The sequence below is a fragment of the Oncorhynchus keta genome, chromosome 14, assembly GCF_023373465.1.
Source record: "Oncorhynchus keta strain PuntledgeMale-10-30-2019 chromosome 14, Oket_V2, whole genome shotgun sequence".
Lineage (NCBI taxonomy): Eukaryota > Metazoa > Chordata > Actinopteri > Salmoniformes > Salmonidae > Oncorhynchus > Oncorhynchus keta.
Window position 1 is genome coordinate 58,477,796 of NC_068434.1, and position 26,944 is coordinate 58,504,739.

Here is a 26,944-nt window from a genome sequence, read left to right on the forward strand (position 1 = left end):
TCCTATCCAATTTGCTATAGATCCGCTATAGATCCCCCTACACCTGAAGTACCCCCTGTGTTCTAAATATTTGTAGAAGTCCTTGAAAAAGCAACAGTGTGATGGAATCTGAGGAGCACTTCATTTGCACAGAAGCACTGCAACCACACTCACCCAGTTGAACGTGCAGACAGACACACAGAGCACACAGATGTTTCAACAAGTTACTCAATTCAAACCCCTCTCACTCCCTGCTTCTGCCTCCAGTCAAACACAGCAGTCAGAGAGGAAAAGTTCCTGTGGAGCTTTGATTGGAGTTGCCCGTCATTTCTATCTTCTTCACATACCCTCTTCATCCTCTCTATCAGGTGGGACTTCAGGGAATGGGATGGAACAGGAAGGCCAGGGAGCTACTGCAGGAGGTCAGGGAGTGCAGGGAGAGGTGGGTTGGGGGTGGCACACTAGGGGGCGCCGTAGTGTCACTACACATCCACATGGGTAAGGAGTCTGGAGAGCCTGTGTTTTTGGCAGCTCCGCCCCTCAAGGTTAAAAGTACTCCTCTCCTCCTTCCGGGTTTGGCTCTCTGTGGAGGGGAGAAATAGTCCATCAGTATCACAAAAAACTCTGGTAACCTAACAATCACATTCATTAAAATTACAAGGAGCACTGATAAAATAATGAGTCCCTTGTTCTGAAGAGCAATTTGTGAGAATCTTCTCATTAACAAAGATGGAGACAGAGTCTACAGCCCTACTTGTCTGGCCTCAGTTTACATTTTGTGGTACTGCGGCTCTTCTTGGAGGAACTGGGCGCCGGTCCTGTTGTAGTCCACCGGATCGGAGTGAACCTTGCTGAGGTACTTGGTGTTCTCGTGTTCGCCTCCGTGGCTGTCATGTGCCGACCGGTCCTCGGTGTAGTCGAGGGGCGCCCCCTCCGAGCCGTCCCCCTCCATCTTCAGGAAGCCCCCGTGACCGTCCTCCAACGAGGAGCTCTCGTCGTAGAAGAGTAGGCTGCGGGAGCGGACTAAACAGACACAGACAGAGATAAATGGAGGATGTTAAGTTAATCACTGCCTTGATCCTCCAAACACAACAAAGGAACATAGAACCATTCCTATACTGTAAAAAAATGAAAAACAAACAGTAAAAAGTCGGTTTCTTTTGAAGAATGGAATGGTTTTGAGCAGGGCGGACATCTTTATTCAGCAGGTGTGTGAGTTTTACAGGGAGAACAACTCATTACAGCTTCCTGTGCCATGCTGACTTCAGGTTTCTAAAGCAACCCAGCCCTCACCAACCAATTCTGAGTAGCCAGTAGGTCCATGTATGATTTCCATTTTGTGGTCATCAAGCTGAATATTATAATAGAAGGAAAGATATTGGGATTTCGGCTAACATACTCGCCTGAGTCTGTCGCTTTTGAAACACTACAAGATAAGATGTAACGCCACAGTGACGTGTAATTCAACCACACAATGCTCCCTTTGACATTATTTCTGGAAGTGCTGGTAGGCAAGCAACATGCGACCTGAAAATATGTGATATGTATGGGACAACAAGCTAAAGGCTTTGTGTTTGTCATGCTGTAGATGGTGGACTATTCTAAGTCAGGGTTTCCCGAACTTGGTCCTGCACGTTTAGTTATTTCCCCCTAGCATTACACAGCTGATTCAAATAACCAAGTCATCATCAAGCTCTGATTATTCTAATCAGCTGTGTAGTGCTATGGGGAAGAAAAGAAAAAAACGTGCACCCGTGAGGGGCCCCAGGACCGAGTTTCCTGAAACTCTGTTCTAGGTGACAGGTGAGGGGTAGGGGACATACCCTGGCTGGCTGTGTAGACATCAGCCGAGGGGAGGGGCGAGGAGGACTTCACGGTATGGGACAGGGAGGAGAGCTCAGGCAGACAAGGTACAAGGGAGCCCAGCACCAGGAAAAAGCACAGCGCCACCACCTGGCGGGAGGGAACCAGAAACCATCAACAAAAGCACATGGTCAACATGAGAACAGTGTGCTAGTGAGGTTCTGTTCTCCAGCTGAGAAGGCTTTTGCCAGTTTGAGTTCATGGGGTCGCCTCTGTGTTTTATAGTAGAGTAGGCCAGGCCACAAGCCAGTGTCCCTGTCCATTGCTGTGAGTCTTTTCACAAACAAAGCGGTCGTTTTCCCTTTTTAACATGACGTGACTATCCAGTCCAAGGAACACTAACCACACAGTATCTTAGATCAGTGGGGAGCAAAGAAAACCCCCACATTTTTTAAATTGGATTTTGCATGTCTGGTGCATGTGTGTATCAGAATAAATAGTATGCAAAGTACCATAAGGCATGTTCCTGTTTGCGTTGAGGCCATTTTGTAGGATTGGGGCACTTTTCCTGTGACCAGGACCTGGAGTTTCTGGAGCTGCTGGAGTAGAGTTCTGGAGAGAGGAGGCAGAGAATACATGTTTCAGATTGACTAATAATACAACTGTATTCATTTACAGAATCTACAATAATGATCCTCATGTGAACTTAAAACGTTCTCCAGAAGAGCAGACTCGAACGACTGTCAGACATTACAATGATCCAGTTTAGCTCCAGCTGTCGGATAACACATGCACCGTTACACACACAAACACACACACAGATGACTGACAGTGACATTTCACAGAAATGTATTGTGAATCTCCCCAAATAATCCCTCTCCATCTGGCTATTTCCGTGATTTTAGAGCGAGTACAAAGTCAACTAAGATGGAACATAAAATAAACAATTACAAAAACAATCATAATTGTCTTGCTCTTCTGAGCATCCAGGACATTGAAGTTCATCTCTGAGAAAAAGGATAGTGTGAGGATAACACATTGAGGAATTAGAGCTGGGAATTATATAAGACGTCTCTATTTCTAGTGTGTGAACCAAGCTCCCACAGTCTCTCCCCCTCACCACAAAATACAAGCTTTGCCCAAATAGAAAGCAATTCAAAACCACAAGCAATGCAGACGCCCGCTCGGACTCTACCTCCTCCATACATTTTTCTCTCTCTCTCTCTCTCTCTCTCTCTCTCTCTCTCTCTCTCTCTCTCTCTCTCTCTCTCTCTCTCTCTCTCTCTCTCTCTCTCTCTCTCTCTCTCTCTCTCTCTCTCTCTCTCTCTCTTTAGACATTAATTACTGTATGTTAGACGAGCATGAGTGTTGGGTCAGGCTGCAATAAGAAATGAAACCAGGTGAGCTTTCATATTTTCACCACGAGAGGGAGCATGTTTTCCACTAATGGTAGAAAAGACATTTCCATTGTTAGCCTCCACATAACCCAAACACCATGAAACGATTTGCCATGTCCACAATATGTGACTATAACCCTAGTATAAAGTTCAAATACATGCAAACAGCTATACTGGCATTATATTGGTCCTTTGGGGTACCCCAGATGCACAATAACAATTCACATGCTGTTAATACCAGAGATTGAAAATACAGTAAATTATGATAGAAGAAGAGCTTCATGTTATGGTCCGATTGAATATGAAGGTGATTATAATTTTTGGGTCAAATCTTAACAGGACAATTCTCATGGAAACTCTGGAAAACGGAACATTAACGTCCCATGTGAGGAATGTCCATTGCGTCATCACGTTTGAATTGAACCATGGTTGGTCAGTGCTTGCACAGTTGTGATCTATAAACCATATTGCTCCCAAGGGACTAAAATAGACTGTGTAAAAGAAAAAGAAAAAAACACGAGTAGATCTTGACTGGGAAACATGTGCATGAGTGACTCTGTGACACCTTCAACTTCTCAAGAGCAACCTTGGCCCTCCTCGTGAACCAAACCTTTTCAGACGTCGTCAATTAAAGTACAGCAAGCGCCTAGTATCCAGCTAACTGTATGCGAGATGCATACATCACTAGTAAACACATTTTTACTTGAGTCACATTAGGACAACAGATTGCTTGTTGGGCTGCCATCTCGCATTGACAGATAAGCCCATTTTGGCCCCTCTTTACCAGGCAAGGCAAAAGGCAAGGCATATGCTGCTGGAACACGCGCCCCACACGTTGTTCCTAGCTGGCTCCTGTGTGTTCCATTTGGACTGCCTGCTAGGAGCTGAGTCAGCCTGTGGTTTCCTTCTCGGGCCTCAAATTATTATGAGGCCGATTTGAGTGAGCACTTTTTGTGATGGTTCACTCTGTGCTGTAATTAGGGAGAGGTATACTGTCACGCTGTTACTTTGATCCAAGCAACTTGAAATGCCTATTGTAAATTAGAGGCTGGCACAGTCTGCGATGCCTTTAAGAGTCTGTGTAGTCTGTGATGCCTTTTATTGAGCCCAATCACTTGCACTTGCACAATGGTCGACACTGTGAAAATGTCCCCACCTAATGAAGGAAGAAGCAGCCAAATCACAGACAGCTATCCTGAATAAAAAAAGTTATCCGAGACTTGATTGGAGCTGGCGGATCAGGGATGTGTCTAGCATCACTCAGAGCGTGCTCACACATGCACACACTCACACACATAAAGTCTGTCACTCAAAGTCATGGCTCACCTGTTAGCACTCTCCAGTGTTTCCACCTTCTTCCACAGGTCACTGTTCTCAGATGTGTAGTTCTCCACCCTGTAAGACACAAAGTCACATCCATACATTCGATCATGGCTATCTGACAATTTGGAATATACATTCTTGATAATCACAGACAACATGGGCTATTGAAATGCAGTGCTTGAATATTGGATGCGAACACAACACAGTCTGCGGTGATAGGAGGCATAATGGTAATGCTATAGTAACCTCTGTACCGCTGTAATGTATTTAGGTCTTAAATATTAACTAAAAAAACAACAATGACCATGAATGGAAAGTCGGGGATTTTCCTGGTAAGGAACAGTGATCTACAGAGGCCTTTGCTGGAATGGATTAAGTGATTTGGTGTGACTCAGATGGCCTTGTGTGACCGCATGCTTTAATGGACAAACGCCATTGGCATTAGCTAAGGAACAATCAAACAATGAAGGAGTGGAGAAATGAAAAAAAGTGGAGAACAGGAATGACGACGAGAGAGGAGGAAAAAAGTTGGCAGACAGGAAAGGGGAGAGTGTCCTGCTTTTACTTTTTCTCCAGGCACTCCACGTACTCCTTCTTCTTCCTGCGACTCTCCTGGGCAGATATCTAGACAGAGAAGGGAGAGAGGGATCCCCAAATCAATAACAGCTCATATGATAAAAGGGAGAATATTAAAATATTAATATTGCTGAAACACTACTTTGAGATTACAGGTAAAATATTACATTAAAAAGTATTGCGGTTACAAATAGTTTTACACATTTTCTGGAAGCAAATCGTACAGTTTCTTTTGGACTGAATCTACATTTTACTTCCCGGGATGTAAGAGTGGGTACCTTATTTTTTATTTTCCTGCGAACTCTCTTCAGTGCCTTCTCCTCGGTCTTGGTGAGGGGCAGCTTGTTGGGTACGGGGTAACCTTCAGCGATCAGGGTGCGTTTCTCCTCCTCTGTCAGCATCAGGGGCCCTGAAGTGCCCTGTAGTTTCTGTGGAGAAATAAGGATTCATTTTATGAATTGGAGAAACTGTGGTACTGTGTGTATTATACTGTATCTGTACACCAGGGCAGCTCCTAATGAAGAGACTAGACTAGGGTGGCGGTCAGGGTCAGTGTGAGGATGTGGATATGAACTCCTAATATGTCCAGCAGCTGGGTTTGTCTGCAGCCCAGCTCATCGTGGGTGGCTCTGACTCTACTGACGGGAAGGGCTTGGAGCTAGGCCGGAGGAACCTCCTTCACTGATAGAGAACCATCCACAGCACAGCCCAAAGTCATTAGGAAAGGCAAACCATAGATCAGCCATGGGCTTAGATACTGTAACACTGCATGTGCACGCACATACACTGACTCACATGCACTCACTGACATTCACTCTCCCTCACACACACTCACAGACTCAGGATTAGCATAAACATAGTTCCTGTTACTTACAAACAACTTGATGTACAATCTTTTTCTCACTTTCGCTCTGATTGGCACCATTACCAAAAGACAAACGGTACGCTGCTGGGGGGTGTGGCGAGTGGGACGGTCTCAGTACTTACGTGTGGGGCAGTAAGGAGGGGTGAGGAGGATATGGCAGCGGAGGAGCGGGCCTGTAGGCGGGCTGGGCTGGAAGGGGGCATGGAGCGGGGGCTCTGGGATCCATCACTGTCACTGCCATGGCTGCTGGGAGGGGTGGGGGGGAGCTGCAGCTGATCATCTGTGTGTGTGTGTGTGTGTGTGTGAGGGGGGCAGAAAATAGGGTTATGAAATGCATCACTTGCAACATGACCCATATGCTCAAAGCCTCTGCCCATCTAACCTCATGATGATATACAGTCCCTGTATAATGAGACTGAGGGGACAAAAGTCTGACTTCATCTGTCGTGTGGGATTGAGCTGAAAATAGTTCATTTAATTTAAACAGTGGAGAGCAGCGGTGCAAATCCAAGACCTCATAAAACGGTCAGTTTTGCCAAGACATCCATATTTAAATGGCAAATGACTTCCTGGACAGAGTCAGTTCAAACATAGAGACAGCTTAATTCCAGTAAGTAAGGCAGCCAGTGCCTGCTCTTATTTTTATTGCTTAATCCCATCCTCCCATCCACTCAGTAGCCTCTGTGTAAGTATCTGAATGGAGCTCAGACAGGGATGGAGTGAGGACTGTGTTTTCTTAAGATATCTGTGCCAGGCAGAATTTCCCCCAACATAGTTCCCAAACACCAGGCCATACCCATGCTGGTATGACCCTTGGATTTAGTTTGGTGTGAGTCCAGAGTACACAGGACCCAGGTTTTATTCTGTTATTACTGGAAAGGGAGGCGAAGAATGGGAGAAAATGGACTTTGTCAAAGGCAGAGGCAGACACAATGCAGACGTTATTGTTCAGACTGCGCTCTGCGAAGGGAGGCAGGGCTAGACTGGACATGTGGTGCTGCTGGCCTGTGGTTATTGAACATAAGATTTATGGTCAACCAGATGGGATTCAGTCTTATATGGAGGTATTCCTCTGCATCACGAAGGCCATCTCTGCAACCCCTGAACCAGTAAAAGTCTCTTTAACCGGGATACTGGAATCTGCAGGCTGGTGACTGAACAGGTCCAGCTGCGTCTCTACAGGTGTATCTGGTCAGTTCTATCTTCTACTCCAGTTGAATCCCTCTGTAGGTGAGGTTAGTCCTTCCCTGTCTCTCTGATACACTCTTTAAAAGGATTGGGCAATATGGTGCTCCAGGCAGAAATATTGAAAAGCGAAATGCAAGATAGTATCTTGGTACATCAAAAAAAGGCATTAGTGTGCAGAACAGAAAATATTGCCATTCTTGAGGAAGGGATAGAAAAAGAGAGGGGAGAGAATCTTACTTAGCTGGTTTGATCAACACCGGGAAAAAAATGAGAGCACTTAATCACCAGCACCACTACTCTAATAATATACTTTCAGATTAGAGTCTCAGTTGGCTTCTTCCGCCTAACTTCATTAGCAATTAGATCAGAAAATACTACATGAATGAACAGAGGCATTCTCGTCCTGTATGTGTAAGCGAAAAATGGAAAAAGAAAAGCTAGCAGGTTATAATTGGAAACACTTCATATCTGAAATGAGCCATCACTAATAGTGTTTCATAGTGAAATACCTATTAGGGAAAGAACACATTATACATCATTATGTGTCACACTTGCTTGCAGTAATTGCTATTCCTATCTACCACAGCCTAGCCATTCACTTTAACAAAGATGGACAAATTCAGCTGAATAAGAGAGAGAAAGAACATGCCGATCACTGTCTGGAAGAATGGTGTGTCATCGGGAATACACTGTAGTGAGCCACAGTGACACACGCTTCATGTCAGGTTTTTCTACCCCCCCCCGTGTAAATAACACACTCCCAGAAAGGCACTATGGCGGAATCAATTGGAGGTAGCCGCCTGTTGACACCTGCACATAACCTTTAAGATGAGAGGTGGGATCTCTGGGTGTGTAAAGGTCTCAGAAGAAACGGAGGCATCTCAATAATTGAATGAATGGCAACTTAAAAATACATGCTTTCTTAAAACAGCTGGATACATAAGCCCTTGAGGATGTTTGAATGCCTTTAATGTCCTCTTGCTTATTGTCATGGTTCTCACCTGAAGGGATGTTGAGGAACTGGTTGACCTCTCTGGGTTCATCTTTGATTGCAGGTGTGGGGTTGAGGTTCAACTCTTTGGAGCCCTGGAATAAGAGTATTATGAAGAGCTTAGTATTTGTATAGGACAAGAGACATTCCAAGTGGTTCTGACAGTAAACACATCCGAAGACAGTTCAAAACTATTTATATAACTGAAGAAAGGGAATCCATCTCCACCAATGATTCTTGGAAGGGATCCAAGTGAGGACCATGTAGCCAGGACACTCACCATTTGAGACGTATAGAGTTCATTCTTACAGCTGGAACAAATCGGATGACCATGCCCTAATCCTAAATATTCACAGATCTTTAAATATGCTATGAATTTGAAGATGTTCAAACTAAAATAACTCTTGTGAAAAGGAACGGTACTGTAGTAATGTGTGCTGGGCTACAGGCCTGGTAACCAGTGATAACTAGTAATAGCTGTGCTGGGGTTCTCATCTGACTGCTAAGCCCCACCTCAGCCCCACAAACCATGAATTACTTCCATGGACAATGAAGCATGAGTCACCGTGCTGGTCCTGTCGGGGTGCACTGTGTGAATGGTTTATTTCCTCCACTTACAAACTCAGTTTATTTTCCTTTTAATAATCACATTTTGACCTACATTTTGTGTCAAAAATGTGATTTTAGGTTGCCGTTCCAGCCAGACACTAGACTCCAAATGCCAAATTCATAGATGTCCTTCAAACAGCTCAAGTTTTAGTCGAAGAGGAGAAAGCCAGGAGAGATCCCTATGGCTTATAAAGAGGCTTAGTCTTCCATAGCTCTTGACACGCAGGAAAAATGCTTTCCTTGGTAATGGATCAGGATAAGTTCTAAGTGATAGTTTCTATGGCTGCAGTTTCTTACTGTGTCCCCTGATGAGCTCCTGTGAGGTGGTGGGGCGAGGTTGAGAGGCTGGAAGCATGAGTTCCCCATGGAGGGGACTGTAGAGGAAGGCTCTGCCTGTTGATCAGGCTCCTGCTTTACCAGGATAGCTGTCAGGTCCTGGCTGAAAGACCACATTCCTTCAAACTCTGGGGAGAAGAAAAAGAAGACATGGTAAACGAATTAGTTGTATGTCTCAAGGGATATCATTACATAACTAGTACTCTACATGAAGTAGAGTATCAAACCAAGAAGCCCCCCTGTGTATTTCAAAGGGACACCTTGGGATACTACTAGAGGGGAGCAAGATTGGGTGACAGATCAGTGTAGATTAAAGCAGCAGGTGTGACGCACATCTACAGAATGGATCCTCTTTATGGTCCAGGGCTAACGCGAAGCAGCTGAACAACTTTGAGGACTTTCTGCCTCCGAAATGAGTTTCCTCCTCCGTTAATAACCTCTGTGAAGATGGCAAACAGTGAGAGGCCAGTGAGTACAAAGCCTCTCCTGAAGAGGGGCCGTCCTGCAGTTTCAAAGTCAGGAGTAAAAGCACTCACAACCAGTGGTCCTCGTTAGTAGCCTGTTTTTTTCCCTTTATTTGTTTGCTGGCACCCTGATTGGATCGATAAAACATTACAGAGGCTTATAAAAAGGTAGTAAGCAAGCTTTCAAGTTGTGCTCCTTAACAGAAGACAGGTTGGGGTGTGGGCGAGATTCCCATGGCGAGGAGGGGAAAGGGAGCAGTGGGAGACTGATTACGGTGAGGGTGTAAATCCCTCCCCCACTGGGGTTTTATGTCCACAGACTTTACCCCATGGGGGAAACCCGAAGTGGCGTCAAAATCTTCAATCCACTCAGAAAAGTCTACTGTATTGGCAACCTTGGCAACATACTAAATTGTCCACAAGGAATAGATTACATTTTTACTTTGCCAAACACAATAAATAATGGACTGTAAGATGAGTGAAATATTGCAAATGCTTATTTTATGGTCGTAACAACTTTCATTTGGATTCTACATCAACAAGTCATGGCTTGCAATATATTATGATAAGGCCTTGGCTTTTCTATGGGAAGATTCAATCGGGGAAGCAACAGGATGCACTGAATGAATGCGACCAAGGACACCGCTAACTCTAATTGGCATGTCATCACAAATAATTAATGCAAACCAACAGCACGTCCAGGTCATTTTATGTACAGTATCTAGACAGTAGCTCACAACTCATGGGATGTCATGGCTACAGCCTGCACATACCCATGAGGCCATGTGTTGTGGCCTTGAGGAACCATCGGGATTGCCTTTGAAGTTTACAGGCAGGTCAGTACAGTTAGTCGGACTCCCCTCACTCAGCATCTGAGTGGATTGGGGCAAGGCCTGGGAGCTCATTAGCCAGGCTATGAGAGGGGATGGCAGTTTTATCTTCACACATTACACCTAGGTGGAGAGCAGTAAAGCAGCTAGACACCCCCTTTTAACAGCCAACCTCTTTAAAAATTGGCATTTTACAGTGATTGGGGCAAAGGGGATTGGGAATCAAATCTGCGTTGGCAGCAGGGCTCTCTGGGTGCCTCTGCTCTGTCGACAGTTTGTGAACTTGACTGCTATGGTAGTGCTGTGCATCAACATGCACACTTTCATGTTGACATTCAGTGAAACGAATGTGTGTGGCCAATCATCCCATATGAATCGATTTCATTAGATTCCATCCATTTGTGGATTCCATCCATTGTTCCATACACCTTACTGGGGATCCCTGTATACTTTTTGGGGCCAGTGATTTAACAGTGATTTCCACGTGTGAGACTGTGGTTTTTAACTCACTGTTTAGTCCAATGTTATGCATTCAGTCTACCCTAAGCCTTGTGACGCAACTGTATCTAAGAGCCAAGGCAGTTGTCCGTGGCTCTCAGAATAGGTTGCCCCCCCCAAGCAGATCCCCCTTTCTTTCTTAAAAAAAAAAACTTATGGCTCTTCTTTTCCCTGGCCCCAAGCACAAGGGAAATAAAGGAGAAACATTTGCAGCTTGGAGTCATTGCAAGGGCTGCAGAAGCCACATGATGTGTGTGTGTGTGTTTGTGTGTGTGTTGGCTGACTGCCTGGAATTCCCTGACTTGCTTCCTTGATTCCTCCAGGGTGGGCAGGGCTTGGCTGGGAGTGTACTATGTGAGCTCGGCTCCTTGGATGGGTTCTCTGTGCGGCACAGGAGCGTCAGGAGATAGGGCAGGAGCGGAGAGCGCGGATACAGATCTGATACAGCTATTATAGTGACGTAGGACTTACACTACTATCAAACTATAGACAGTGTACACCTAGCAGTCGTGTCGGTGGAGCTCTTGTTTTTGTCCTGAAGTAACATTTAGCCATGGCATTGTGCTGTAGATGTATTGCTTCTTGTTAATTTTGGTCAAAGCACCAATAAATTGCCAATTAGCTTCACCATAATAAGGTGTGTGGGTTTCCGGGAGAAGGATAACCTACTGATGAACAAGATCAAAGAAGAAGGACCAAAAATAATGCTTTTCATACCTGCTTCCTCATCCATTTTGATGGACATGGAGGGGCTCTGGGGGGCCGAGTCTCCGCTCAGGGAGTAGCTGTGTTCTTGCTGGATGTCAGGGTTGGGTGGGTCCATCTCCATGTCCAACAGTGGGTTCCTGTCGGCCAGGAGGTGGTCATCAAAGAAGCTGCTGAACAGCTCGTTGGAGAAGTCCTCCATCTGCTCCGAGAAGTGCTGCAAAACAAAATCACCAACAAAACAGTCATCACATCAGACCATCTTTAATCAGAAAATCATGTCAATCGAATCCCATACCAGAATATACAAATGTAGACCTGCTCTTTGAAGTATGAGTCGAACCATTTCAAACATGCAGTCCTTGGGTTCTATGCATTAGGGCACCAGTGTCTGCTTCAGGTTTTCCACTACTTTAGTTTAGCTAGCAGACAGTGAGTCACTGCTGGTGTGCAGAATCAGAACAGCTCTATTAAAATCCCTAGGGACACAGTCTGGTACTCTGGCTGTAGTGTTCTAGATAACCCCTGTATTCCACATCACAGACCAGTTCACATTCACTTTCTCTACACTCCACCTCCTCTCAAACCAGCTATGCCTAATGAATCCCAACAACACATACCACTAATTACAAGTCATACACAATGACCAACATGACTAGCTGTAATTAAAAACAGGCCAGCAGGCTCCACTCGTTTTCCCAGATGTGTAACAGCTATGCTCTCAAGACTTTATATCATCCGTGATATGCAGAGGGGAAATACAATCAAGGGATTTTATAATCGCTAGAGCTGTTATAAAAATGCATTGTTACAACAGTAAACGTAATGTGAAGAATGCAGATTATTTCAGGCCCAGTATCTGGTTGGGGGAAAAAGCATTTAATTACAGATCAGAAATAATAGAAAACCCCATAGACGGCAGCGGCACTGTGGAGTCAATACAATGACTGTATTAGTCAATCCAGAGCCCGAACGGCTATATGATTTACATTGAAGGACATCACTATCGCAGACATGTTGAGACATGTTGAGACATGTTGAGTCATCCTGGAAATAAGAACACTTGTCGAGATTTGTGTTTCATTTGAACATATCTACCACCTTTAGTTACATCAATTGCACATAAACGCTTGCTTCTGGGTATGGCTTTTGAAGGTAGGTTGACATTAATCACAGTGAAGAGAATTCCAGAGCCACCATCACTCCAACTCTTACCAAAGTGATGAAAGTTTTTCCATGTCCCTCACTAAGTTGTATTTTTATTTTCTTTACCTTTATTTAACTAGGCAAGTCAGTTAAGAACAAATTCTTATTTTCAATGACGGCCTAGGAACACTGGGTTAACTGCCTGTTTCAGGGGCAGAACGACAGATTTGTACCTTGTCAGCTCGGGGATTTGAACTTGCAACCTTCCAGTTACTAGTCCAACGCTCGAACCACTAGGCTACCCTGCCTCCCCATACTTGTATACCTTTACAAGTATGAGACACGCGCAACTATTCACAGTACAGCGACCTGTGGGGCAGTTTGTTTGCTGTAGAGGGGAGTGTCTTAGGTGTGACCTGTAACCCAGGCATGAGAGCTGCACAGCTGTCAAACAAAACACAGTGTACGCCGTGCCACAGCACCAAAGACATCCCCATTTCACTACCGGCTGGGTCTCTCACACGCCTAAACATTGTGAATTCTGTGACAGGAAAACCAACACAGATCAAGCCCTGGCCATCTGTGTGTTCCCACAGAAGGCTGTATCATTAGACAGACAAAATATCTACATTTGCTGATAATATTTAGGCCTAACAGATGAAATTATCTTGCTGGAATCAATTCCAAACAGTACTACACATTCACCCTAATTGTCATGTTCTCATGATAAGGATATGGATAACGTGCAAGGGAGTATATAAAAGGCTCACTCTCCTTAGTTTACTCCTACATTATCTATGTACACAAAACTTAACCGGATATCAAACACCATTAAATAGAGCTGATGTCGGTTCGAGAGCAGTGTATGCTTAAAGAAAGGCACACTGGCAATACTAGATGATCCGGCTTATTTACTTGATGCAATACCATTGCCGTCAGCAGGCATACTAACGACTATGGCTGAGTGCGCAACAGGATAAACAGTCCCACCCAGACCCTTTCATCTACAGAAGGAGGTTCCTGTTGTGCACCGTGTGCGACGGATGTGCTTGCGGCCCGAGATAATCCAGACTGAACTGAGTGATGTATTTCACTGCCAAGCCAAGAAGAAGGTGGCCATTATGGTGGTTGGAAAAGACTAACACAATCACAATGTGTATATTACACAGATAAATGGTTGGTTTTTGAAGGCAACAGGCTGTAGCCACTGGCAGAATTTCCCACGCAAATTTGAAATTTGGTTTGGGGAGACAGCGCCTTTGAAAATGAACAAGCCGTTTAAAAACAAACAAATACACAAACAAATGGAAAACTATTTAATAAAGTCGACACAATATAATTTAAACGCATGCTCCCGTGGTAGAGTGTCTCTGTACTCTGGTTCAGTCTGTGATGATGATGCAATCACTCAAAAGTAGAGATGGAGAATTTCAGAGGCAGACAGAGGGGCCTTTTCTCCCTTGTGGCACTTAAATAGTCTTTTAAAGAGACCCAATTACTGAATTTGGGTCATACTTGGGACGGAGTAAAAATAACATTACACTTTTTCTTGGTGGAGTTACTATGACGATTGTTTGCACATGAACCCACTAGAAATGTAAGCCGGAAAGTCAAAAAGATCACAGATTCTTTGGGAGTTGCCCCTCATATGACATTTTCTCTAGATTGCTAATTATGTTTTGGCTAGAGCACCAGACAGCGGGCTTTGAAGTACACCAAGTCATACCAGGACGGTACTTGCATGCATAATGACTGAGGAAATATTTTAATTCTCCGCTTAGAATGAGACAGAGAAAGCTTGCTTTTTGAACAGCAAACAGGTAATGAGAATTCATTATAGTTTTGGCACTCAAGTTCTTCTCTCGTCTATCATTTTAGTGGTGATGATGGCAGACAATAATTACAGAGGTCTGTCAGAATGGGATGGGAAGAGAAACACACTTGAGGGAAACATATCTTCCCTGTCTGGGGTGGAGAAAAGACCCTTTCTGCTGCCCCAGATGTTCCCTCAGCCCTCGCCGGCCCATCTCTCCAGCTGGGGCAGCTGGTACAGGTCTGGACAGACAGGAAGCCCCATAGAGGGGGAAGGGCTGCTGGGTGCTACTCTTTCTGGAAGACCTCTCATTAAAACGCTCTGTGGCTGAGAGAGAGAAAGATAGACTACTATGCTATAGGGAACCGAAGAGGTTAAAATGTTCCAGAGCAACTCGACATCACTGCCTGAGCAATCAGGCTCCAGAGCATTGTCTGTGCAGATACCTAGCAGCCCGTTTAAACGCTTTGCCCTTTAATGCCAACTATGATAATAGATGCCAAAAATGTTAGCGCCACTGCAGTTATGGATTTGGAAACCAAATATTGTATTTTTAGAAACCACAGGCACAGGGATAAATGTATAGATTTCTTGGGAGTATTGTACTATCTGTGATTGGAAACAAGGAAAGAGTTTTGTTTGGCTTGTTCAGAAGGGGTGGAAAGTTACCATATCTATCTGAAACAATCTAGACATTCTACCACACACTAAATAAGCCCTATAAGCCTACCCTCTTGTCATTGAAGTGGTGCTAGTATTCCTAGCAAGGCATAATCATATCAAGTATTGCACTCTCTCCTGGCACACAGTATCACATTTGGTGAAAAGAAAGCATAAAGAAATGTCTATGCAGTAGACATAGTAAACACTGCACTGAAGTCAAGCAGCTCATGGTAATACCAATGTGCTTCTCAGCATTGCTTGTGGTGATACAAATACTATGTCAGCTCTGTGACCAATCAGAGCAACGCATGCAAATTAGCCAGGCGCTTGCAGAAGGAAAACTGGAGTGCAAGGTTCGCATGGAGAAGCTCGGCAGCAGGAGAAAATGTGCGTTTGTAAAAGGAAAAATAAATCGGCCAATAAAAGTTTGGGCCGGGGACCCAAGCCAAGAAAGCTGCTAGACTCTCAGATCTGCAGGAATGGCTGTTATGCAGTTCAATTGTGGCCACTCTGTGGAGATTTGCCCTTGTTGCTGTGAGAAGATGAAGAATCGAAGCAGCAGTTAATACAGTTTGTTCCTATAAAAACAATTATTATTTGAAGAATTGTGCTTAAGGATGCAGTTAAAAAACTGAAAATCAACAGAAAAGATGAGCACAATATGACTGTTAAGATCTGGACTATGTTAAGTTCGACATACAGGAAGACTATCTAGAGGACACGCGCTACATTAGTACAAGTGAGGAGGAAATTACAAGCGAAAAGTGTGCGCGTTCAAATCAGCTGTGATCCGTAAAGTTTTGACAGCTTGACCCAATCTGACCTCCCATTGAAAAACCTCTTAAGTTGCGTGCAAACATTAGGATTTGAGACTGCTGCATCCAAATGTTCACATCTGCAACTTTAAGGGCCTGGTCACATGTCTTCTCTTGTCACATTGCCGCTGGCTCCCAAATTGGACCAGATGCTGCAAGATGAGCCTGATTTGCGTCTGATGCTTTTAACGACTTACAATTGATGTGCATAATGCTCAAGTGTACACACCTGAAGCCCTTAGGTTAAAGGTACAAGGAGGTTTTGAATGTGTCCTCTGATTCTCACCTACTACCTGCTGTTTGGGGAAGACATTTGGAAGTAGCGCTTCCGTTTAAAATCAGAATTACAACGATCTCCAACGAAACGACATATGTGTATTAGACACAATTTACATACTGATTGACATACTGTATTACGCATGTAATCACTGGTATTTCCAAAGCTCTCAAATCAACCAGACTTGACACTCACTGACTCCTGCTCCTCACTGAGTCCAACATTTCATTTATTCATCTAGTGTTGAGGCAGCAGTCAGAAGTCCCATGGCCTGAATTTCCCTCTGCATGAGCAGCGAGGGAGCACCCTAAAGTATAGAGTAGACCTATGAGCTCCCATCCCCCACGTTCCCTGAGTGGAAAGGCCTGGTTTCTTCATTCCAGTGCAGATGCTTTCTTTAGCAAGCAGAGAGGTTTGAAAACCACAACCACTAGAGACAGGCTTCTGTGTCACACTCTGACTGGTTTCCTGACCTTTAAGGGATTGTTTGGATCCATTTAGAGTCTGTGATAGATTAGAGGAAGCCCAGAAAATATTATTGTTGAGGGGGGGATCACCTTCTCACTGAAGCTCCAGGGTCCTGAGAGTCTGGAGTTCTACTTTGCTGTGGCATCTGTGGCCAACCAAATGGACTGCAAAACTCAAGTCACTTTAATCACTTCTCAATATTATCTTCAGCTTGCAACCTCACAGTCCCAACCATTCCCTCTCTGACTGTTTGTCCCCAATTTCCTGTGCTCAGCTTGGTCCTGCAGTCTGTAATTTAGTTGCTGCTTTTCCTTTTCATTTTTTTCTCCCACTCAAGACAATGACAATTTCTCACAGCCAGTTGCACTAATAATGGACCTTAGTACACTTAATTGAGTAGTCTGAACTTCAAGTACTATCTTCTTTAAAAAACTTATTTGGGATCAGTGTCCTGTCCACGGGACGGTTGAGCTAACATAAGCTAATGCGATTAGCATGAGGTTGTAAGTAACAAGAAAATTTCCCAGGACATAGACATATCTGATATTGGCAGAAATCTTAAATTCTTGTTAATCTCACTGCACTGTCCAATTTACAGTAGCTATTACAGTGAAAGAATACCATGCTATTGTTTGAGGAGAGTGCACAATTCTGAACATGAAAAGGCACATTTGGGCAGCCTTGATACAAAAGCTGGAACAGAAATGTAATGGTTCATTGGATCAGTCTAAAACTTTGCACATACACTGCTGCCATCTAGTGGCCACAATCTAAATTGCACTTGGGCTGGAATAATACATTATGGCCTTTCTCTTGCGTTTCAAAAATGATGTTACAAAAAATACAAAATAACGGTTATTTTTTCTTTGTATTATCTTTTACCAGATCTATTGTGTTATATTCTCCTACATTACTTTCACATTTCCACAACCTTCAAAGTGTTTCCTTTCAAATGGTATAAAGAATATGCATATTCTTGCTTCAGGACCTGAGCTACAGGCAGTTAGATTTGGGTATGTCATTTTAGGCGAAAATTGAAAAAAAGGGGAGGATCCCCACCATTGGAAGCTTTGAAAGAATTTACAGCCTTGTTCCAGCAAAGGTTAACACCAGTCTACAATGTTGACTCGGTCTGAGACAACCAGCGAGGCAAGGTATGAATGAACTGTGGTTGAAATGGGTCAGGGAACAGGAATCCAACTGTTATATTTGAATCCAATTCATATCAGTATGACAGTCATTCAAAGGTGCCTAACCTGTGGCTAACCTGTATCCCCGAACATTGTGACTAATCTGTCACATTGTGACCTACCTGTGACTAACCTGTCACATTGTGACTAACCTGTAACTAACCTGTATCCCCGCACATTGACTCAGTAACACTTCCCCCTGTATATAGCCTCGTTATTGTTATTTTGTTGTGTTACTTTTTATTACTTTTGACTTTTGTTTATTTTGTAAATATGTTCTTAATTTCTTGAACTGCACTGTTTGTTAAGGGCTTGTACAGTAAGTATTTCACGGTAAAGGTCTACACATCACTAATTGAATTCATTTGGTTGCTTATATGGAAAGTGGATTTTCAGACAGGTTTTGTCTGACAGGTATAGCCAGTCCTACTGCTTCAATAGAGATGTGTAGGTGGATATGACAAAAGACTTGCCTAGAACTGTCCCTGCTATGTCTCCTGAAAGCCTCTCCCTGAAATCTATCCCTGAATGCTCCATCCTAACAATGTGTTCCAGATTAAGTCTGGCTTCTTCTGTTCTGCTGTTTCATTTACAGAGCTGGTTGCCAGAGACTTCAACAGAGGACTGATTTACAGACTGAGAAAACTGCCCACCAGCCTTTCATACAAAATAAAATAGATTAATTATACATATCTACTCAATAAGCCAAACAACTCACAGCTCCATTTAGTACCATTACGGTTAGTCGGAAACCACAAGGATAACATTCATAAGGTGACCTAAAATGTCATACCAGTGTGAAAGTAACCTGCAACAGATTGGTACAATGCTGCAGATATATGACTCTTTGTAAGCTTGGAGGATGGGTGGGTACTTCAACTACAATGGGCATTATCCTCTTATTACACGATGATAAACAAAGTGATACCTTCAAGGATGTGATGAGAAGGAAATGGGTGAAGGAAACACTCATGTCGATATAAGATAAAGAACATGATAACTTCCCTGAAAATAGGCTATAGGCTCACCAGAACTTGGTCCAATTCAAAATTTGTGGACGCTCCTATTACTCAGATGTCTAAATCAATATACTATTTCGGAAAGGCCCATAATATAGCTGGAGGCTCTATTATGTAATCTATTTAAAATGAATATTGATAGAAACCACATCATTTCTAGTTCTAAGATGTTCTATAATTCACATTTTCATGGGAGTACAGATTTTTTTTAATTCTATGAGCAATAGACATGGGCACGATTAAAAAAAAAAAACAAGAATGACCGGCATTTTTAACAATTCAGTGAGGACAATATAAGAGACACGCACCATCACCAAAGATAAAACACTAACTGGTTTGACAGTACATGCTTTCTAAATTGATCACAGCCTGCAACTACCACATGTTAGAGCTTATTTCCAGGGTGTGTGCTCCGCACTTGACTGAAAGGCACCACCACGCCTTTGATATTCACCTCAGAGACAAAGTTGAAGGGCTGATACTCGCAAGCACCTTTTAATGCTTATTAATCTTTCTCATGACATCTTAGTTTGTCACGTATCTCTTTATTGATCCTACCATGACAAACACACATCAGTATTAGAGGTCGACCGATTATGATTTTTCAGCGCCAATACCGATACCGATTATTGGAGGACCAAATAAATCCGATACCGGTTATTCAGACTAATTTGAAAATGGATTTGTAACAATGACAATTACAACAATACTGAATGAACACTTATTTTAACTTAATATAATACATCAATAAAATCAATTTAGCCTCAAATAAATAATGAAACATGTTCAATTTGGTTTAAATAATGCAAAAACAAAGTGTTGGAGAAGAAAGTAAAAGTGCAATATGTGCCATGTAAGAAAAGCTAACGTTTAAGATCCTTGCTCAGAACATGCGAACATATGAAAGCTGGTGGTTCCTTTTAACATGAGTCTTCAATATTCCCAGGTAAGAAGTTTTAGGTTGTAGTTTTTATGCTATTTCTCTCTATACCATTTGTATTTCATTAACCTTTGACTATTGAATGTTCTTATAGGCACTTTAGTATTGCCAGTGTAACAGTATAGCTTCCATCCCTTTCCTCGCCCCTACCTGGGCTCGAACCAGGAACACATTGACAGCAGCCACCCTCGAAGCAACGTTACCCATCGCTCCACAAAAGCCGCGGCCCTTGCAGAGCAAGGGGAACAACTACTCCAAGTCTCAGAGCGAGTGACGTTTGAAACGCTATTAGCACGCACCCCACTAACTAGCTAGCCATTTCACAGCGGTTACACCAGCCTAATCTCGGGAGTTGATAGGCTTGAAGTCATAAACAGCAGAGCTGCTGGCAAAACGCACAAAAGTGCTGTTTGAATGAATGCTTACGAGCCTGCTGGTGCCTACCACCGTTCAGTCAGACTGCTATATCAAATCATAAACTTAGTTATAACATAATAACACACAGAAATACGAGCCTTAGGTCATTAATATGGTCGAATCCGGAAACTATCATCTCGAAAACAAGACGTTTATTCTTTCAGTGAAATACGTAACCGTTCCGTATTTTATCTAACGGGTGGCATCCCTAAGTCTAAATATTCCTGTAACATTGCACAGCCTTCAATGTTATGTCATAATTACGTAAAATTATGGCAAATTAGGCGTCCCAAACTGTTGCATATACCCTGACTCTGCATGCAATGAATGCAAGAGAAGTGACACAATTTCACCTGGTTAATATTGCCTGCTAACCTGGATTTCTTTTAGCTAAATATGCAGGTTTAAAAATATATACTTCTGTGTATTGATTTTAAGAAAGGCATTGATGTTTATGGTTAGGTATACATTGGAGCAACGATACGCACCGCATTGATTATATGCAACGCAGGACACGTTAGATAAACTAGTAATATCATCAACCATGTGTAGTTAACTAGTGATTATGATTGATTGATTGATTGTTTTTTATAAGATAAGTTTAATGCTAGCTAACAACTTACCTTGGCTTCTATTGCATTGGCATAACAGGCAGGCTCCTCGTGGAGTGCAATGTAATCAGGTGGTTAGAGCATTGGACTAGTTAACTGTAAGGTTGCAAGATTGAATCCCCGAGCTGACAAGGTAAAAATGTCGTTCTGCCCCTGAACAAGTCAGTTAACCCACTGTTCCTAGGCCGTCATTGAAAATAAGAATGTGTTCTTAACTGACTTGCCTAGTTAAATAAAGATTAAATAAAAGTGTAAAAATGTAAAAAAAAAAAATATTTTTAAAAGTCGGCCAAATCGGTGTCCAAAAATACAGATTTCCGATTGTTATGAAAACTTGAAATCGGCCACAATTAAATCGGCCATTCCGATTAATCGGTCAACCTCTAATCAGTATATACCAGGGCTGCCCAACCCTCTTCCTGGAGATCTACTGTCCTGTCCTATTCAGTCCAACCCTAATTTAGCAGTTCTGATTCAACTAGTTCAGGTCTTGTTGAGCAGCTAATTAGTAGAATCAGGTGTGTTAAATTAGGGTTGGACTGAAAAGCCATAGGATGGTAGTTCTCCAGAAAGAGGGTTGGACAGCCCTGGTATATACAGTACAGTGCCTTCAAAAAGTATTCATACCCTTAGATTTTTTCAAAATGGGATTAAAATGGATTTAATTGTCTTTTTTTTTGTCAAAGATCTACACAATGTATCTGCAATGTCTCTGCAATGTCAAAGTGGAAGAAAAATTCGCCCAAAAATTGTTTTCATAGAAAATAAAATATTAATATATTTTGATTAGATAAGTATTCAACCTCTTGAGTCAATACATGTTGGAATCATATTTGGCAGAGATTACAGCTGTGTCTTTCTGGGTAAGTCTCTAAGAGATTTGCAAACTTGGATTGTACACTATGTGCCCATTAATCTTATATTTTTCTTTCAAGCTCTGTCAATTTGGTTGTTGATCATTGCTAGACAGCCATTTTCAAGTCTTGCCATAGATTTTAAGCCGATTTAAGTCAAAACTGTAACTAGGCCACTCAGGAAATTCAATGTCCTCTTGATTTAAGCAACTTAGGCTGCAATAAAACTAATAACTGACTGATACACTATTATATACTAGCATTTAGTCTGAATTCATTCAATGCTTGATTGATAAAAGAGGGTATCAATCAAACTACCTCACCTCACACCTGATCAAGTTATAGAGTAGAATCACCTTATTGACCACTTGAAAGTGGAAGTCTGTAGCAGGGGTTTACGCTCCTTAGCGGAAAACACATGTAGCAGAAAGTGTCAATGATTGTGAAGAACTAGAGCCAGTGGCCTGCCATTTTGATAGACTGGTTTCTTTTGCATGCATACATGCATTTTCAAAATATTACATAACTTTGTCATAGCCATCCATGATGGACTGGCTCCAAAAACAGCAGTAGAAAGCTCAGCGCAATGAGTCCCTGTAGGAACCTAGTGGGAAGGAATGCAGCTAGCTGATCCCTTTACCTCCTCCCTCTGCCAAAAACTCCTTTCCACCCCCACTCTACATTAGTGTGTCTCGACTGCAAGGCCTTGACTTGCTGGAGTTTTATGGCATGCCCAGTCACGCTCCATCACCTATGAGCAGAACTAGCTGCTGGCTTGTGTGAGACGCGGGCGTGTCGGCCAGTCACCTGCCAGCTGGGATCCCCCCTCTTCCACACAGACACACAGACACACAGACACACGCTTGCAGTGCAGCACTTGCAGGTGCCGTTCTATTCTGTGCATCCATATAAGTGAATATTTAACTTCTGCAGTCAACTACAGTATGCTTACTGACCTTTTAGCCGATAGGAATTTCTCTTATCATTCAAATAAAGTGGGATTGAACAGACCAGCCAAATATGAAGATAACCTGCGAAGTCATTGCAGGCTGTAATCCATGTAAAAGGAATGAACACCCTCTGACACATTTATAAAAGTCGCATCATGAGAATATGCAAATCTCCACCCATGGGCATCCTAGTTAATGTGGTCACACTCTGATCTTAAAAGCTACACAATAGCCTGCAGCTTATCTGATTTACCCACCCATGCAATTACCTAAAATGTAGGGTAAGTGCTTGGCAAGAGAGACATCAAAAGCAGCATACGAAAACTCCAAGACAGCCATTGAAATTCTAACTCCAAGCTATAAATATAAAAGGAGCACACAGAAACCTAAACACTTGAAACCCTTAAATGACCCACCTATATTTAAACCTCTGTAATAGTTGGTAAAACAAACACCGCCTATTACTTGCCTCCCCCCACCCTTCCTCCAAGGCTGTCAGTGTGTAATTTTGCTGTAATTTTTAAAGGCATAAAAGGGTTCTTTCACTTGAAGAGGCCCCGGCCTGAGCCTCATCACTTCGGGCCTACAGAGGGGCTTCAACAGAGGGCTGTGCAGGGGGAAGCAGTGGCAGACCAGTGAGGGGTGCACGCAGCACACACACAGGCCCCCATTCACTCTCACACAGCACTGAGATGGCAGTCAGTTGCTAGAATCTGAACGTATTCACACTAAAGACAGACTGGTCCTTTCCTCCCTGTTGCTGTCCCCTAGAAATCCTCCAACCACAATCAAGCCATTGAGGGCCAGGGGCCAGGCTTGATACATACCCTCACAGCTGGGAGAATGTGGAGGGACATCTGGGTCTATTATAAGTCTGTCAAATCCCCATTGACAACACCTTCATCCTCAAGTGTACCAAGCGCATGACTAGCTGAGCTGATGTGCTGATTCAGTGTGAATGCCATTATGTCACATGATTTCCCATTCATCTGTGTGAAGCATTTCCAGTTACACTTCTTTATGTCAAATAGGTGTTTGGATTAGATTAAATGTTGACCCAATGGGGAGTAGTTAAAGATACAAACCACCACCACTCTCTCCTCAGAAGAATGAGTAATCATGGAACATTCAAAGCCTAATGGGATCCTTTCCAAATTGCTCACCATTTCTCCAATAGCCCATTGGTTGGTCCAGTTTTCCACCACCTTGTAACAATGATGTACTCCATCTCTTTGTGGTGGGGTTGTTAGTCTTGGTACAGTTGGACATTTTCCAGTTACATTTACTCTTGATCCCTGTGTGAAATGTGCTGAATATTTAACTTAACTAATAAATGAGGAATATATTCTTATCGGCAGACTCAATAGCCTTGGTTTTTCTAACGACTGCCTCGCCTGGTTCACCAACTACTTTGCAGACAGAGTTCAGTGTGTTAAATCGAGGGCATGTTGTCCGGACCTCTTGCAGTCTCTATGGGGGTACCACAGGGTTCAATTCTCTTTTCTCTGTATATAGTATCAATGATGTCGCTCTTGCTGCGGGCGATTCCCTGATCCACCTCTACGCAGACGACACCATTCTGTATACTTCTGGCCCTTCCTTGGACACTGTGCTAACTAACCTCCAAATGAGCATCAATGTCATACAACACTCCTTCCGTGGCCTCCAACTGCTCTTAAACGCTAGTAAAACCAAATGCATGCTTTTCAGCCGTTCGCTGCCCGCACCCGCCTGCCCGACTAGCATCACCACCCTGGACAGTTCCGACCTAGAATATGTGGACAACTATAAATACCTAGGTGTCTGGCTAGACTGTAAACTCTCCTTCCAGACTCATATTAAACATCTCCAATCCAAAATCAAATATAGAATCGGCTTTCTATTTCGCAACAAAGCCTCCTTCACTCACGTCGCCAATCTTACCCTAGTAAAACTGACTATCCTACCGATCCTCGATTTCGGCGATGTCATCTACAAAATAGCTTCCAATACTCTACTCAGCAAACTGGATGCAGTCTATCACAGTGCCATCCGTTTTGTTACCAAATCCCCTTATACCACCCACCACTGTGACCTGTATGCTCTAGCCGGCTGGCCCTCGCTACATATTCGTTGCCAGACCCACTGGCTCCAGGTCATTTATAAGTCTATGCTAGGTAAAGCTCCGCCTTATCTCAGTTCACTGGTCATGATAACAACACGTTCCAGCAGGTATATCTCACTGATCATCCCCAAAGCCAACACCTCATTTGGCCGCCTTTCCTTCCAGTTCTCTGCTGCCAGTGACTGGAACTAAATGCAAAAATCACTGAAGTTGGAAACTTTTATTTCCCTCACCAACTTTAAACATCAACTATCTGAGCAGCTAACCGATCGCTGCAGCTGTACATTGTCCATCTGTAAATAGCCCACACAACCTCATCCCCATATTGTTTTTATTTTATTTACTTTTCTGCTCTTTTGCACACCAGTATCTCTACTTGCACATCATCATCTGCTCATTTATCACTCCAGTGTTAATCTCCTAAATTGTAATTATTCACTCCTATGGCCTATTTATTGCCTACCTCCTCATGCCTTTTGCACACACTGTATATAGACTTCCTTTTTTCTACTGTGTCATTTACTTGTTTATTGTGTTATTGGCTTGTTTATTGTTTACTCCATGTGTAACTCTGTGTTGTCTCTGTCACACTGCTTTGCTTTATCTTGGCCAGGTCGCAGTTGCAAATGAGAACTTGTTCTCAACTAGCCTACCTGGTTAAATAAAGGTGAAATTTAAACATTTTAATTTTTTTTTAATTGTCTTCAATTCGATCAGAGTCATTTATTGAGGGCCATCATAAAAGTGTGATAGTTTTCACATACGTCACAACAGTCTACAAACGCACTGAAGCCGGATGCATGAGCAGGATCAACTCCAGCTAACACGCCCACTTTAGGTCCGGCACGATTGGGAAAGAGAATTTGCTGAATTACACAGCTGAGCAAATAAAATAGCAATAGTCTACATGCCGGCTGTTTATCTTTCGTAATCGTTGCTGACACGCATGTGACGAACCCAGCAACTTTCTCTGACGCGCATTGGATATTTGCAGTGTAGTCTCACAGCTTAATTCATCCATAAATCAGTTTATTACCGCGTAATTAACACATCTATCACAGTCGAGACAGAAGAACACTGCTGACACTGTAGACATTGAAGCATTAATTGCATAGGCTATGGGCATGCAAGCCGAATAATATATTTAAAAAAATATTGGGAATAACAGCGACACACGATTTATGCTGCATTGCAGCTTGTCAATCACTATGTGCGTAAAGATTAGTGTTGATAATATGTAGAATAGAAAAAATAACATCTGCACCTACCACATTGTTGAGAAAATCCCCTTCATTCAAATCCTCAAGGTCCAACAGGTTGGCACTGGGGAAAAGTTTATCCGGGGCGAAATTGTCCAGAATGGTGTCCATAAGTGCAAGTACTATAATTAAACTCTATGATAAAATATATTTTCACAAAAGCAATAGAAGGTAAATAGTGAAAAATGTTAAAAACCGATGACAACAGCTGTTTTAGGCTACTATGTTCTGAGCAGTCTCTTATACAACTATAATTTTGTTATGCATCCCGCGACTCAATAGGTTGTTGTGCTTATTAAGATATGATTTTAGATTTTATATGAGTTGTTATGATGCGAGGTGTCCTCTAGTTCAATCAAATCAGTGACATCCAGCTGCGCTCTGTCTCTAAGGAACAAATTACTTGATTAATATTCATGATGGTACCATCCCACTTTCTCTGCACTCATCACCGCCTCTTTTTTTTCTTCTTTTTTTAAAGAAGCAGTAGCCTGTGTATTATCTGACTCTTCTCATAGCATGTAGAGTGACATGTAGAAAGTGCAAATCTCCAATTAAAAAATCTTCAGGTGTATCTCTGTGAAGGTCATCTCACAGCATTAGCAGTTATAACACATGTATGACAATAATGACCCCAACATGTAAAAAAAATCTGATAAATTGCCTGAGAACACATTCTCATTTAGAGCAATGACCTGGGGAATAGTTACAGGGGGATGAATGAGCCAATTAGAAGCTGGGGATGATTAGGTGACCATGAAGGTATGAGGGCCAGATTGGGAATTTAGCCAGGACACCAGGGCTGACACCCCTACTCTTACAATAAGTGCCATGGGATATTTAGTGACTACAGA

General features: G+C 42.9%; 1 protein-coding gene across 2 annotated transcripts; it reads right to left on the bottom strand.

The window, feature by feature from the left end:
• Positions 1 to 26,463, bottom strand: LOC118393684 (cyclic AMP-responsive element-binding protein 3-like protein 1). Of its 2 annotated transcripts, none has more exons than XM_035786659.1 (12): positions 26,100 to 26,463; positions 11,577 to 11,781; positions 9,029 to 9,195; positions 8,133 to 8,217; positions 6,066 to 6,223; positions 5,357 to 5,506; positions 5,068 to 5,126; positions 4,506 to 4,574; positions 2,295 to 2,394; positions 1,803 to 1,932; positions 753 to 1,002; positions 1 to 562 (listed from the first exon to the last, which is right to left on the bottom strand). In XM_035786659.1, the coding sequence occupies exons 1-12, from the start codon at positions 26,199 to 26,201 to the stop codon at positions 526 to 528; spliced, it is 1,512 nt and encodes a 503-aa protein (XP_035642552.1). In that variant the 5' UTR covers positions 26,202 to 26,463; the 3' UTR covers positions 1 to 525. The 2 variants fall into 2 exon arrangements, with proteins under 2 accessions (XP_035642552.1, XP_035642553.1); XM_035786660.1 differs by having other exon boundaries at positions 734 to 1,002.
• Positions 26,464 to 26,944: the final 481 nt, after the last annotated feature.

What these genes read in the sequence shown, in the direction of transcription:
- LOC118393684 (XM_035786659.1), bottom strand. Translation starts at nt 26,201, where the DNA reads ATGGACACCATTCTGGACAATTTCGCCCCGGATAAACTTTTCCCCAGT. An exon ending in GGAGCTCATCAGGGGACACA is followed by an intron (nt 8,218 to 9,028) that starts GTAAGAAACTGC and finishes CTCTTATTCCAG; the next exon opens with GGCTCCAAAGAGTTGAACCT. An exon ending in AAACAGGAACATGCCTTATG is followed by an intron (nt 1,933 to 2,294) that starts GTACTTTGCATA and finishes CCCTCCCGCCAG; the next exon opens with GTGGTGGCGCTGTGCTTTTT.